At 39.4% G+C, this 16,677-nt stretch overlaps 1 protein-coding gene across 18 annotated transcripts in view; it reads right to left on the reverse strand.

The window, feature by feature from the left end:
- The window catches only part of SPSB4 (splA/ryanodine receptor domain and SOCS box containing 4), a 143,367-nt gene that overhangs the window by 45,229 nt on the left and 81,461 nt on the right, over positions 1–16,677 (reverse strand). For 2 of the 18 annotated variants that reach the window (XR_013955218.1, XR_013955219.1), the window contains exons 4-5: positions 1,613–1,779; positions 163–243 (exon numbers count right to left, since the gene is read on the reverse strand). The exons of 13 other annotated variants lie outside the window; for them this stretch is intronic. Coding sequence is in view for 1 of the 5 variants with exons in the window: in XM_080605218.1 (XP_080461344.1) it covers positions 9,050–9,057 (8 nt within the window). In the remaining 4 variants the exon portion in view is untranslated. 3 more of the 18 variants (XR_013955220.1, XR_013955217.1, XM_080605218.1) reach the window with 3 other exon arrangements.

Here is a 16,677-nt window from a genome sequence, read left to right on the forward strand (position 1 = left end):
AGCAAAAGCTAAGATTTATGAGTTTAACTAAAGGAGTGGAAAGGCCAGAAGGGTGAACCAGATACCAAGCAGAATTTATCTTTATGTCCTAGCCTGTGCAACACTACACAAATGTGAGCAAACAGAAAAACTAGTCAGACAGACAGCTGGCCAAATTCTCACCTAACGTAGAGGCTGGCTTAGTGCACTCATTTCAGAGGCCTCACGCTGATTTACAGCAATCGAGAGGGTTGCCCGCTGCATCTGCATCTCGGAAGCAGAAAAAAAGTGCTAGAGTTGAAAGTGAACAGAAAACTGAATTTGAAAAACAAAATAAAATAGCAACCTTCCAGTATGGTTTTAAAGCATTGCACAGAAGCTACTGCATTTTTTTCCACTCAATGAATTTAAGAGCCAATTTGATTTGTTTCAGAACTTACTGCTACATGCCAACGACAAAACAGCCCTGGTTCACTTATTCTCTCACAGAAAATTAAACATTAAAAACGCACACAACTTTCATGTGTCACTAAAAAGAAATCAATTTTAGAGGAAAATTAAATGCCTTAATGCTTTTTTTTTTTTTTTTTTAATAGGTCAACTGCTGACCTTCCCTACACTCCTGTGCAATTGCCCGACACTATATAGCCACATGAGGTTTGCAGAAAACATCAGCTTGTTGGCCTTCTGGTACTCCTGAAGGATACAACATGGAAGAAACAAGGCAGGGGGTGGTGGTGGCATTCTGGGCTACAAGACGACTTGGGTTACCTTACGTAAGACCTTGCCAAAGTTGAGCAGTCTGTGATGTTGAGCTCCAAGTCAGGGAATAATGAGAAAGTGACCTTCTTTCACAGACTGGATCAATGCACGTCAAATAGATTAAGCTTGCTGGCAGATGAGTCAATCTGCAATTGAACTACTCCAAGGTTGTTGAATGATTCAATGTATCCGTACCTAATTTTTTTCCTAAAAACTATCTTTTCCAATAAACTCCTTAGGGTTAGAAAGATAAAGTAGAAAATGCATGCCTTTTTCTTCTTATAATCCACCTTGTTATAAAGCAGCAGTGTTGCTAATTGGCAGCTTGTCTGGGACACTATTTTGGTGACACGTTTTTTATTGATGTTCTGGGGGAAGTGAATATTTGCAATAGAGTTGCATCAACCTCGCTGACTGCCAAAAAGGTATCCTGATTCTTTACCGCCTGCTTGTAGCAATTGTATTCCATAGCCAGCCCACCAAGACCAAACTTGCACTGGTGCTCACACTAATAGTGCACAACAACACAAGGTAAGAGGCAGCTTTTGTCACATGCTGCATAGTGCTAAAAGGATGTATTATAGAGCACTGTTCTCCAAATATATGCAGAAATATGACAGAGCAGGCTACTATCATTTACCAAATGTATAGGATATAAATACATGATCATTAAAAGGATCGATCCAGACATACAACGGAAGCAAACCAGGAAGGGCAAGTTTGCTGGGAGCTTGGACAAACCCACTTACAAAGGAAACCATTTCAAGAGCACGTATCAGCAAACTCACTTTTTACCCATTTTGAGAATGTAACTTCTATTTTTGATACTGCACCAAATAGTTACTTGATCAGCGCTAACCTGATAACGTACCTTTCATAAAGTTGTCTTTAATCAGATAGAAAATTTGTCAGGAGGAAGTATTTTCTGATGCACTGGCGGTCGGTTTGAGTAACAGCTGGATTTTACGTCAGCTCTAGTAAGGTACTTCATTCTAAATGGTACATTTCCTTCTCCTCAGCTTGGGCTCTATCTGCTTTCTGTAGAGATACAGAATGCGAAATAGTTGCTGTTTTTCCTCAAAAGGGAGGTTTTGTATTTACAATATATTTGTGATGAACAGTTCTGAATGAAGCATTAACTGTCTCTAAGGATACCTGCAAACACATGCAGCTTACTTTTAGGTTTAAAGGTTATCTACATTTGAATAGATACCCATATTCAGCTCAAGAAAAAGGTGGAATTAACTCCACTATCGAGCAACAGCAGGAACTTTGTCATGGTCTAATCTTTAATGAGGGCAGTTTTTAGGCTTAACTACAATAATCCATTTTTAAGCTATTTCCAATTTAAGTTGCTGAAAGTATTTTATAAACTGACAAAAACGTGTTTTTAGTCTCCTGGAACTATTTTAAGCATTTAGTTGGTAATGGAAAACACATGTGAGTAACAAAATATCAAATAATTCTAACATCAGTATTCCCATACTTTACTTTAATCTTATTCATAGAGGCAAAATGGAAATGGAATTCACCTTATATGACCAGACAAACCAATCCTGTAATCCCCTCTGTAACTCACAGAAGAGTTTCAGTGCTCTTTAAAATTACTTGACATTTTAGTAAATACAAGTACAGTACTAAATATGAGCTTTCTCCTATCATGGATCGTTACATGTAGAGCCACAACTTCCCTCCTTCCTTCCGGCATTTTAATTTTAGTAAACGTAGCTAAATCACGTATTTATTTTAAAGTGTAAGAAAGCACCATATGAAATTTCAACTTTCTATGAGCAGATAATTTTATTACAGTTCACTTAAAATTATTTTGTTTTCCATTTTCTGACCACCAGCAATGTAAAGGTTTCCTGTTGTTAAAGATGCAACTGGACAGCCATGTTCATCCAACACCAATGGGTCCATAATAATCCCCTTTTAAATGTATTTATACCTTTTGTTTCCACATAATCTTATTGCAGTGGTTCATATGACAGACTTTTTCAACATATGAAATTTACTTTTTAAATAAGGCACCTGATATTTCATTTGAACACCTTGGTTTTCAGATTTCGACAAAAGATTTTCCATAGTCTTTTCTTCCTATATCATTTATAAATGCATAGATTTTTTTTGGATATTCCCTGCAGGAATTTCTTTTAGAGGCTGAAGAGTTTAGCCAAAACAAACCAAAGGATGTGGTTTGTCACATAACACGTTTGTAAACTGCCACAACATGCTCTGGATGCAAAAAGCTTACACAGCTCCACAAAAAGAGACTAGGGAGTTCAGGAAATTAACCATCGAGAGTTACTAAAAAATATATATGTGGCTAAGTAAGTCACTGAAATCAGCATGGTTAGAGGTTATGGGCTGAAATATCCCTTATGCTCACCAGTTCCCATACTCTCCCTTAGCCAACTATTAATTGTAATTACTGGACATTGAGCTGTGTAGTCCTTTGGTCAGACCCAATACAGATGCTTTTACAGGTTTTTATTTATTCTTTCCTTGTGCAGAAGCCATTTTTTCCTTCTTATCCAGCCTATTAAGTTTTAGTATTTATTTAGTTTAGAATATATTTAAATATTTTTACAGTTCCATTGAAGGGGAAGAAAAGAAAAGGACAGGGATGAGCCACAAGAGCACGTAATACTCAAGATATAAGCTGGCCAGAATAACATAACCAAGCTTCCTGGTTTGTTCCAGTTCACGATAACATGTTCACCCTTTGGATCACTCCTCATTACTGGTATTTCCATAATATTACGGGCAATGCCCCCAAGATCTCTTCCCAGGTAGCAATGGTTCATTATGCTCAAGAACCCTTGTACATACAATGTTCAGACACATTTGTTTCCTTCACTACGCATTGCTGGGCACATAACATCACTGACTTACTTTCACCTATAACTTTATTATCCAGTTGCTAAGTACTGCAGGACTCTTACAACTCTTCTTGGAGTCAAATTTAGATTAGTCTACCTTGAAAAATTTTGTATAAATTATTACTTCACATTCTTTTTCAGTTCATTATTAACGTAGTGAGCAGACTAGATCACAGCAGAAACCCTACTAATAATCTTCCATCTTAAAATCCAACCATTTGCTTCTATCTTTTGTTTCCTGTCTTTTTAACAGTTCTGTAAAGGACCAAGCTGCCCAACTTTAATGGTGTACAAGTCTTTTGGAAGGAAACCTTTCGTAAAGTTCTCTGAAGTATCTGGATTTTCAAAACTTAGAGGGCTGCCATCATTCCCACATGCATTGCCACCTTCAGAGAGCCCTGAAAAGCATTACATTAACTCTCCTCCATGAAACGACTGCAGTTATCATCATATATATTCTCTTGCCCAATAATTCTATTCTTTATTACAGTCTCTAATAACAGAAGCCCAAATTCTTAAATTTTTAATTTAATCTTAATCTGAACACTAAATCTCCTGCCTGATTCAATGACAGAAAAACTACGTAAATTCTCCTCTGTAATGGAATCTGTTGTTCATAATGCTAACTAGATAATTGAAAATATACTTGTTTTCTCAACTGGAACATCTGGATAAATTGAAAAGCATTGCAGAAGTAGGCCCGAGGCCTCAACGGGAGTAACATGAAAGTGTCTGTGCTCTAAGCACAAAACTCCCAGCAGAAGTGCTGCAGTCACCACTCCATGATGAAGTTCTAGTTTTATGGACTCTCAAATTCACAGTGGCTGAAAAGGCCCTCTGTGTGACCAGCCTAAATAACCATCCATCAAGAACACCATTGCCGCCAGTTATTTTTGTTCAAAACTGTCATTTGAATACAAATTTTAGCAGTAAATACACAATAAAAATAACCCCCTGGTCTCCAAAGAGCCAAAAGGAGGTCAATGTAACACCGCTTTCAGGACCAACCGTACACTGCTGCTAAAGTCTCACGCTGTAAAGCCGGTTAGAGCTCTGGGCCGCACTCTTACTGCTTTTCTGCAGCTGCACCAAGGTCAGGGGCTCGGGCTGGCTGCATTGGAGCAGAGAGGGGAGCAGCGAGGGCACCCCAGCCCATGCAGCAGCACACTGGGGACTTTGCCAGGGCTGCCCCAGCTCAAAACCGGAGCAACAGCCCACAGCAGGCAGCACCGACCACCCGAGAGATGTCATTTTAGTGCAAGGCTGAGTCAAAAGAGAGGCATGCATGCCCTCACAGCTGGCTGAACAGCAAACCTCTGGGTACAAGCAACTGTAAGGGACACCCAGGAAATGCCTATAGGGACACCACACTTAATGAGCGCGCCTTCCAGTGTACTTCAGGGCACGCATCTTTGTCAAGCTAATTAAAACCAGAAATCATTTACTGTTTGTCTCTTTTCCTGTGCGGCAGGAAACAACAGGAGACAGACAGCAGAAGTGCCCTAGAGGGCACCGAATTCCCTACTACGATTACCTAGCAAAAAGGATAGTACCATCTTTAGAGACTGCTGGCTGCACCACACAACTGTGTGTTTAACGAAGCAGTTGCTTACTTTCTCAAAGAGTTGAACATGTTTTATGAGAATTTCATGATAAGCCCTAAAATGGGTAAAAATTAATTTTATACATATATACATTCATCCATCATGGATGGCCCTTACGGGGTATGGATACTTTGGTTTTGTTTGCAGAGGCTTATTTGCAAAATTATAATGTAGCCAAATGTGGAAATCAATACCTAACAAAACAAAACAAAACAAACAAACACATAAAGATCTCGAAAAAATTACAAACCTGATCCTGCTTAACCCAGAACATCTCATTCTTTGAAAATATCGTGTAACAGCAAACATCAGGCCTTATATAAAAATGCTCCATTTCCTTGCCGATTTATTGCACTCTGAGCAAAACAGAAGAAAAGCAAGCTATGCAGGCTCTGCCAAACAAAGTCAAAGAGCCCTTAAGAAATCCTGTGACTGAGACCAACTTTGACAGCGAGAGGGAAGCAAAACAGCCACCTCTCAGTGCTGGCAGGAGGAAGGTCCAGCAGGGCATTCAGTCAGCGCCTCCCCCACCTTTGGGCTGAAAATCCATCCCTCTTTGGCTTCTTCTTCATCTGCACGGTTAAGTGAGTGCTTAACAACCGAATTGGTTTTATTGTGATTTTCAACACTAAACAAAATTAATGACTTCTTGACAGAAAAAGAAAACTCTATTTGTAAGAAACAGAAATTATAAAGCTTATCCAACCCAGGAATGAATTCAAAATTAAATGCATTCAAAAAATATCTGCATTTTTGTGACTCATTTGGCTTACCCCAAATTCTTCAAAGTCTGTCTCTCTTTCACACACACACAAAGCCTATTTTTCAGTACTGTTTCTGCAAAACAATTGGCTGAATCAGCTGAACAGAGACCATTTTTCAAATCTGTAGGAACAGAGATCGTACCATCCACAGATTAAGGAGAAAAAAAATAAAAATGAAAGCACAGATGACAACTTGTAACCCTCCACTCAGAAAAGGACAACATAGCCCTCTTTCTCCCTTCCTCCAGCAAGCCCTGTATTCTATAATGCTCACTACAGACAAAACTGGGAGACAGCATTAGCTATACCTGCATGCTAGCGGGGCTGCTAGTGCAGCACGAGCTAGAACAACAGAGAAGACTTTGCACAGGGAGATGCCCCTTTACCAGCAGCCTGTGGATGTCAGACAAACATGCAGCACTACTGAGCTCCACAGAGGATCAGGACATTACTGTCAGATTAGCATTGGGAAATGCACGTACCATCTGCTTCTTTGGCTTGAAATCCTAATCCTAAAAGCTTGCAAAATAAGTTTTTATCCACTTAATGTGCGTTCTTGTATTGGTTATGGAAATGTATATGGTTTTCTTCATCAGCAGCTGTATTGTTTAGTACTGAACAACTTCCCAAAGAGAACCTTTGATTGCCATTTTCACCTGCTGTACGAGCAGGTCAGCTCCCCTCAAATACCCACTTCCTTGTATTTCTTCAAATGTTAGCCATGTAGAGTTATCCAAAAGCTCCAGTTTAAAAGCCTAATCTCTTCTGCAAAAATTCAATACTGAAAAGGCAGTTGGGCACTGAGGAAAGAATGTATCCAGATGTTAAAAAATAGTGGGGATTGAATCTATAGCTTATTCTGTTTGTAAGGGCGACTAAACATACAAAAGGGCAAACCGGCAAATATCTGTTCTCTTCAGATTGTATGAAAGAAAACTGCCCCCTTTACCAGATACAGAATTTTGTTACTTACCACCTGGAAAAGCAAAACTTTTCTCTATGTAATGTAACATGCTTAATACAGTAGTTTATTAAGATGATTTACAAATTAGAACTGGTACACAATATGAATTTGTTAAACAACAACTGCAATAATTCAGAATTATGGGGAGCAAGTCATTTAGTAAACTACGCTAAAAGTGACATTTAGATTTTATGCCCATTCATGTTTCATAAATCAAGCGTTCCTTTCTGATGCTGACATTTGAAGTAGGTTTCTGTCAACAGGGAAATCTGGGGAACAGAAAACAGCAGTGGTTCCAGCCACCCATCTGATGAGAAGCTACTGGTAGCTCTGGGAATCGTTGGTCAGCATGTTCAAGCGGGTTGCTGAGAAACTCCTCCTCCACGAGTGTCGCGGGTTTTCCTGCTCAGAATCTAGCCCTGTACACAGAATGATGGGCCACAGACACGCTTGTGTACTCACCAATAACAAATCTCTAATGACAGCAGCAAAACATTGCAGGGAAGGTCTCTCTAAACGGAAAACCTCCCCCCCAACAAAAATAGACATGCTTTTTTAGACTGTTTTGAGAACAGGCAGTCTCTAGACATTTCTACTGCAACTCCTTTTAGCTGTGAACTTTCGGGCACTAACTATTCATGTGAGCATCATCTCCAATATACCCTCACAACCAGCTAAATTCTCGAATCTCGCATCTCCATACCTCACTAGACTCTGTACGGCCAGAAAACCAGAGAAACAGTAAATGGATGAAAAGTAAAAGTGCTCAACTGCTGCTGCTTCCCAACCAGAGAAACTCCTACAGGGCACGGCCCTATTTGGTACAAAGCCAAATGTTTGGATGTGTTTCATCTCCAGTCTGCTTTAAAGACAAACTTGTTTTCGTTAACATTTTAAGATTACAGTACATATATTTACACATATTAAGCATGTAAAGCTATTGGGGAAAAAATGGGCCAGAGGAAACCTGAAAGTTCCTTTGCAAAAGTGACTTAGGAAAAAAATCGCATTTTGAGGGAACTGTTTGCACATATGTGCAGGCATTGTTCATATCACAATTTAGAAGAGTTTCATTTCAGAAATGTTGCCCAGGATGATGATAAGAGGCATCTTATCTCCTGTATTTGAAGTACATCAAGTTACATGCTGGATTTTGGAAATGTTTGTGTCACGGACAATTTAGCTTCTGCATTCTTCTCTGTCAATGAAATTATAAAAACTCTTAAACTTCCTACTGGTCATCTGGTATACACGGAAGTTCATAAAATTCTTTTTGAGGATAGAAGATGTGTTACACAGAAAAAAACAGGTTTTAAATTTTAGTAAGTCTTCAGAAAATTAATAAAAAAGAACTTTAGAAATAAAAGCTTGTAATAAAATAAGAATATTTCAAGTCAGAAAAATCTGCAGGGTTAATTCATCCTCTCAGAGCCAGAGATATTAATAGTTCATTCATTCCTATTCAAACTGAAAAGTTGAGTTGTAAAGACATGAATGACAAAAGACCCAGTTACATGCCAACAGCATCACAGAGATTCCTGAGAAGTGTGTACTGAAAACCACAGCAAACATTTGTCAAGTTCTTTGACTTTTACAGGCTTAGATCGACTCACAAAACCAAGCAGCTATCAGCGGTCAGGAAAGCCCAGCAAGCCTGTGCTTAATACCAGGAGAACCCAGGTGAATTTTCACTCCCTCCCATAAAGCTGGGGTTGCAATATGAGCTCCTGACAGAAAAACTGATGAAGAAAGTAAAGTAGGGCTGTTCAGAACTTGGATAGCCCTACTCTGACTTTCTTTTCTGTGTGCTGTTTGGCTGCATCAAGGCTTACTTCTTCCGTCAAAATCTCCCCATCTTTGCTCTTTTTATCCACGCCATACTTCTCCATCTTCTCTCTTTCTTTCAAGCATCAGTCCCTTCTTCACATTTCCTCTTTCAAGTATCTCTTCCTAGATCTTGCTGGCACTTGTCACTTTCTCTACCTTGACACACATTTCTTTGAAGCACGTGGCTCATCTGTCTCTTGTGTTATTGTTCATTCTTTGTACACCGTAGGCCCTCCTTCCAACTGCCTGTCTCCCCAGCTTTAACATTCAAATCTCTAAATGAAAAGTAAAGCACATTAGCATTACTTCTGACTCAAGAAAACGCCACTGAAAGCTGGTTTCTTAATGTAACACTAATAAAGCTGCATCACTTGACAAAGCTGACATCTTTCAAGGAATCTACAGATGGGAAAGTCCCACATCAAAGAGAGTATCTGTACTTAGATCTCTAATTAAGCTGGTAGCAGTGCTGTCCAGAGGCTATGGAAGTACCCAAAAGTACCTTCAGAAAAAAAAAAAAAAAAAAAAGATTTTGAAAGCCCTCTTTCTGTTCTGCTTCTTCATACAGCATTATTTATTCTACAAGCCTACAGTGTAAAGTTAGGCACAGGAAAAAAAAATCAACCAAAACCACCTTTGGAACTCAAGGATAGAGAAACTGAATGGAAATCAAGAAACTGAAAGAACTTTCTGACTCATTAGCAAAATACTTTCAATTTGCTAGCAGGATCAGAGGGTTTCCCAAGCTGGGAACTGTAAGAATTTTGACGCTGACACAGCAATGCAGTCTTCTTTACTGTCCCTTAAAAGGATAATCCAAAACAACCTCTTAGTAAAGGCAATCAAAGTTTATTACAACATTATCAGGCAAAAACGTGAGTGTCAGAACTGCTAAATCTCACAAATAGTTAATGCTTTGGATTATTTTTGCCCTTTGTGCAACTATTTCCAATACTCACAACCATGTCCAACAAATGCCAGGCCATCAGAGCTACATGCTGGGTGTCTGAAGAGAGCGGACCAAGTTAGAAATAACTTAACCAGCCCTGAAGACAGGCCACCACCTGAAACAATTTGATGAAGACCAACACAAAGCTTAGCAGACCAGCAGTGCCAAGCACTCCACCTAAGCTAACCTACCTATTTTTTTCTGTTTTATTAATTATTGCCTGTCCATAGCTTCAGAGGAATAGAAATCATTAGAATAAGACAGAATTAAACAAAAGGCCAAAACAAAATGTACATGGAAATACAAATTGGTGTAAGGCCTCTAAGCACACGCAAGTCCCAGGCTTGGACTTCAGCCCTCTTATCCTCAGAATGAGGACAGACACTCCGCAGCTCCTGTAGCCACAGAAATACTGTTCCGTGCACATACATTGCTGAACAGCACTCGGACAATGAAGCTCCTTTAAGCAAAGCAGAAGGAGACGTTCCCAGAAGTACCCATGCATCAGATGAAGCTATCTTGCTTTCCCAAATGCGTTATGAACAAATTACTTGGAAGCACAAAAGAATGGCTGTAACCAAATACTAATGTACACTTAATGGACTGCAGGTTTTGCAGGATGTTTAAAGTTCCCCCTCTGATCTCTCTGAACTTTGGCCTTCATTTGTTTATACAGGCAGAGGCCAATAGGTCATACCACTAAAATCAGCAAATTGTTTACACATATGGCAAGCACACATCAAGCAGAAATGCAGTCAACGCTACAACCATACAAAGCACATTAAAGCAATTACTTTAGTTAAAATAACAAACATACAGTGAGTCCATATGTGATCAGGAGACCTTGCAGTGCAGTGAAAATCAGGATGAAGCAAGAAATTAATTGCCATTTCTTCAGAAGCCAAAACACATGTTCCATCCAGCCTAACCCAAGGCACTCGCCAACAACAGTGGTGCTTTTTCATAAAAAGTGGGAGTCTTTGATATCACCAGTGTCAAGTTTTTATAAATTTTTAAGTGCAACTTCAGCACTGTGACAGTTAATACTGCAAAGAATATACAAGTTTACAAAATGAGGCTGAAGGAGCAGCTGAAGTCAGGCGCTCTCCAGGCGCGCCGTTGGCTGTGTTTGTTTGAACACCAGACAGGGCTCTGGTGCCCGTGGCCGGACAATGCATCTCACCAGAGGCAACAGATTGAGAAGTTCTTTAGTCAATTGAAATGCATTATTCTCTCAGTAATTTACGCTAGCTTTAAATCTCTAATTTATTAATTAAAAAAAATTAAATGTTTTAAATACTCCTTAATTTCTAAGCCTTTAAAATTATTTTAACCTCTATAGGGAAAGATCTTTTAAAAAGCCTCTTCAAATAGCATATTTCACATAATAGGAATGATTTGGAATTCAGAAACATGAAGCCCTTGAATTTTAGAAGTGTGAACTGAGTATTAATATAACTCTATGCTTTGTTTTGTTTTAGTGGACAGAGGAATGTATTTTTTGAGAGCAGTTACATGCTCTCTGCTTAAGAGAAAGCCAAAAAAAGTAAAATGCAATAACTACAAGAAAAGAGGAAAAGCACCGGCATCTGAAAGAAACTAATCACTTTGTCTTAGTTAAATACACTTTAGCTGTTGAGTTTGCTGAAACCAGAGGAGGGGAAAAAAATTATCTTCAAGATGTTGTATGAAGGCTTTAAAGAAAAATCAGTGACATACCCAGTAATGATTTTTAAGTATTTACAGTTGCTTTTTATTGCAAACCAGAAACTATCTTCTTTAAATTTCATGTCCACACTACGCATGCAGACACAAACATCCATATGCATAGGAGATGCACTGTGCTCTTCTGTAAAATTGCCCATTCTGAGAAAAGATAACTGTGAACCTCAAAGAAAAATTATCCTTTTTTAACGTTACCTATTTCTGTGCTCAGAACACATTTTGGTTTCATACAAATTGTTTTTGCAGAACAAGATCATTTGGTTTGCCAGTCAATGATACAGCCAAACAAGTGAGAAATTGCTCTACAGAGCATTTAGATCCTGAAAATATCAATGCCCAGGCTGAAGGATGTAAACTGCAAATACAGCAGGACTACTCAAGTCAAGTCCTTCTGAATAGGATTAGTGTCTTACTAGAGTCTTCGGTAAAATCTGCTGTATTACATGCTTAATGGCAGCTGTGCCTGTTGGGATACAGCCAAAAAATGTAAAATTAAAATCTGTGTGCAAACTAACTTCCCTCAACAGATAAGGTTGTCATACATACAACATTCCTACGTTGCTGCTTAGAGACACAGTTACATTTTCATTCACTGGTAGGACGTGCACAACTGTTTCCAGGAAGCTGACATTGGAAGTGCATCTGTAGCCTTGGACATCAAACCAACTTGTGTTGTTCAGAAAACAAACATAAAACTACGAAGAAAATCATCCAGTGAGGCAAAGAAATTGGCAGACAGAGAGCTAATAAATAATCTTCTCTTTAAGAAAAGACACCCTGAAGATATGCCAGGTCTGGAAATTCATTACTTCTAGAAAGTAATATTCACATAAGGCATAGAAATATTCTTACATTATTCATCACGAGTTTGACAAATTTATGGAATTTGTGTTTTTTTTAGGCATGTCTGCATGAAAATATAGGTATAGCTTTGACTAGCTGATATGAAGTAACACTGCGCACCCGCCTCACTTAATTACTTCTTTGTTAAGTCCACTCCGAATGAGAATTACCAAAAACATTTTATCCAATGCTCCTAGTGAGTAATGCTCCCATTGCAACAGAGAACCAGTGGCACCAATGCTGAAGATGTGTAACTCAAAACCAGCCCTACAGAACACTGGCCAATACTCAGAATACCAAATAAAATCCTGGAACGAGCATCAGCATTTTATCTTCTTTATTTCACCACCAACTAACATTAAAAAATAATGTTTAAGCTGAAAGAACCCTCATAGTTCTGTAGATGAAGTGCAGCTGTGTCAGTAATTTCTGAAGTAGCATCTCCACTGCTTTAACCCTGAATTTCGGCGCTGATGATTGAAATGTCTCATTTCACACTTTTTGTGTTGGAGGTTTTTCAAATAAATTGAACACCGTTTTGATAACAGGCCTGAAGACAGATCTGATTAATCAGTCCCACCCCAAAACAGTTGAAAGTGAAAGGCTAAAGTTATTTACATTCTCTGCATATACAAGAATCAAACAAGGCAAGGGGGAGCTTTGATCCAGTCCTGTCACCATTAACAGGGCTTTTCATCTTTCTTCAAAAGACAACTGCGAACTGAACCCGAACACAGGGCCCGTGCTCTGCCAGGGCTTTGCCTGGTGGCTGTCCCCTGGAAACCACAAGATGCATCACTGCTTGCAGCCACGGAGCACTGGGGAGAAGAGATTCAAGGACAAAGTACTGGGAGAAATGGAACACAAAACAATGACTTTACCACCAGCAGACCTTACCACCTTTTACAGAGTGAAACACCACCCTGGATAAAGGAAATCAGGTTGCTATCTGCCTCTCCTCAGCTACGCTGCCTTTAGGAGAAAAAAAATGAAGCCATCTGCACATGGAGCTTGTGATAAGAGAGGGGAAGAAACTTCCAAGGCTGTAGACACACACAAAGTAATATTTTAAGGAGATATATAGTTCATGAGGAAATTCATATGAAATCATAGTCAACATCGACAAAGCACACACATTTTTGGCAACAAAATAAATATATCAAAGGATAATCTATTGCCCAGCATAATTATTTGTACTGAAGCTTGGATTTATGCTGTACTGTGCCTGACAGCAATACAGATAGAGCAAATCTGAAAATAAACATCCTTTCGACTTCTCATACAAACCTGTGAGAATCAGTTCACATTGCTGAGCAATTCCAGCATCGTAGCTCCAGCAAATTCAGTAAAGGATTAAGCAAGGCTTTGAAGTTTTAATTTCTATTTTAGAGTAATAAATACAATTTTCAAAGTGTATCTTTAGATTACAACATTCACTTCAATGTTGAGAACAGAGATGCAGTAGCTGTTTTTCAAGGTTCTTATTCCTTAAAAACAAGATACACAGGGAAATCAGCAGAAATGTGAATACAGCACACTAGCACGATTTTCCTTTTTTCCTTGAAACTTTAAGATTTGACAGTTGCCATGCTACCTTTATGAGCGACAATGGGAAGAAACAGCACAGGTAGTCGGGGAGCTACTGAACTTAAAATTATGCCAACACCTTCACATGGTTCAGGTCAATGACAACTGCATTCCCTGCTAAATAAATAGACTAGACTAGACCGCAAAGTGGAAAACCCTGTTACTTGTAAAGCTAATGAGTGCCTTAGATTGCCTGGGGAGTCTCTATCACTGTAGGTCTTACTAGGTCAAAGCTGCATAAAACACGACGTGGCTAATCTTACAAGAGTAGGAGCTTGAGACAGTCTTTGCATCTACATGCATTGATCAACTGTTTACAACCAACTTCAGGTAATCTGGGGATTTTCTGCATTACTACAATTAATTTATACAAGTAAAAAAATATATATAAATATTCCACATTCACCCAAACAGACCATTTCAAAGACCATTCACCATCACAACTGAAGTCAAGCACTTAAATCTGACATTTCCATCCTTTGGAAGAGTGATGCTGCACCTGATGTCCCACAGTTATTAATAAAGCAGCCTGCCTGAAGTTATGAACAACAGCAAAGTTAGTTAAGAATTAATTCTTAACAGGAGCGCAATAACAACAGAAGAGACAAATTTATCTGGGGAAGGGACAAAAGAAGCTGGAGGACTGAAAAACACCAGAAGAGCTCGGAGAGAGATGGACGGGGCAGGAGGCGACTGGGGCAGAAAGCCAATTAACGGAGTGGCATATTCGAGTGACAATGCAGTGGTTTCAAGCTGCTGAGAAAAGGCTGTGAGTCAATTAGAAAACATCAACAAATTAGGATTAGAGGACAAGAAACGTGCTTAACCCCAGGAAAGGGGTGGGTATGACAAGGAAAACAAAGAGCCCCAACAATGAGGTACCTGATTCCTAAAGCAGGAACTGAAAATGCTTTTTCCCGTTAAATTATCTTGGAAACTGAAGATTGCTTCTTCACAGCATTAGCTGCTTAATTACTACCACTTCATCCTCTGATTGCATGTCTGCAGGGGAGATTCTCCCAAAGATCTAGCAATACTGCATCTTCAGAGTACATTATTTCCACCGCAACCTCCAGAGTAATAAATTATTTAAATAACATATAAAACAAACAGGTTTATCTAAACAAAAGAACATATTCATTTAAAAATTTTAATTGAAAACCATCTGGGGGAAAACCCAGCACATCTGATGAGAAACTGTATATTTCTCCTGACAGTTAATTCTGCAGTTCTGACTTAAATTTCTTTGTAATAAAAGGGCCTCTGTGGCGAAGAGTCCATATTTATAATTACCATTTGTCATGTGTTACAGACAAACCAGTGTGAGTTAAAATAATAGGAAAGAAGAGCCCAGAGCTCCAAAGTTGTTATTTCAGCTGAGACGCATAGTCCCCTGTTTCACAAAGCATATTGTAAACACACAAGCCAAGGTCTGGAAAGCACTCAAGGGTTAAGTCATGGTCTTCTGTGAGGCTAGGAGCACGAGATTTGAACAGATCCCATGCCCCAAAACCTCTGCAACTTTACCAGCAGCAGCAGGGAAGTGCCCTGAGCCATCTCCTCCCTTGCTACCCCTGCAGCACCAAAGGGGTCAGGGAATCCCAGGTGCCTCGCCCTGGTGGGCTGAGTGGTGAGCAGCCCAGCTGCAGAGAGGCAGAGCCAAAGGTACCAGGACCACATCTTCCCCAGGCAGCCCAGGGGATGAGAGGAAGCGCAGAACCCAGAACCTTGAATTGCTGCTGCTAAGCCTACACAGAAACTGATCTGCACCCTGAAGCTCAGCACACCTCCTCCAGACAGCCTCAATTTTACGTGTCCTCCTCCCAGCCAGGGAGCCCGGGGGCCTCAGCCTCTCCTCACAGGACTGTCCTCCTGCCCTCCTGCCACCTTGTTGCCTTCCTCTGGATGCTCTCAAGAGCCTCAACATCCTTTTTATGTCGTGGAGCCCAGAACTGCCCATGATATTCAAGGTGGGGCCGCACCAACACTAAAGGTAGCAGGAAAGTCACCTCTTTGATGTATGTGTTTGAAGCACATACTTTGAATAATACTTCTGTTTCATCCGGGGATACAAATAGTTAGAGATACTTTTTTAAAAGTGATGCAATAGGTTGCAGGCTAATGGAGAGTAACGACTTAGAGGAAGCCTTGGCACTTTCGTCAAGCACTGATCACTACAAGGACCTGTAGGTTAACAACACCTGAACTTGTACACACAAATGCTTTCTGTAACTTGGCATTACACTTGTAGGCAAAGTCTTTTTCTTTTCTGAGCTGTAAATGCTTCCATCTCCCTGAACTCCAGATAGGCTTGTTTTCAAAATTGCGTAATGGCTACACAAGAACTGCAATGGGCCATCAAGCTTCAGAAGCACTCTTCCACACCGAAACAGCACAAAGAACTGTAAATACTGCACAAAAGAAAATTAGCTGTCTGCTATAACATATTTCAAAGTAATTATACTATTATATAAGGCAAAGTCAAAGTTACTGTTTTGAAATCACAATTCCTAATTTTAGAAGCAAGAGATTTAGGCATAAAAAGCAGCCAATATCCCAAATGTCTCATAAATGTAATTCTTGGATCTATGAAAACATCAGTTTAAGACAAGATGGCTAAATTCTGAACAGATGAGAAGAAGGAAGTTATTAGGATACTATTGTTTCTATTATAAAGTCTTACAGTCTATTTTCAATCTAAACATGAGTTATTCTTTTTGGAACTTCAAAAGACCAAATAATTCTAGGAGTAAAAGCGTGGCTCTGCTGAACTTCAGACACTACTACCAGA

This window comes from Anser brachyrhynchus (genome assembly GCF_964034855.1).
Source record: "Anser brachyrhynchus genome assembly, chromosome: 9".
Lineage (NCBI taxonomy): Eukaryota > Metazoa > Chordata > Aves > Anseriformes > Anatidae > Anser > Anser brachyrhynchus.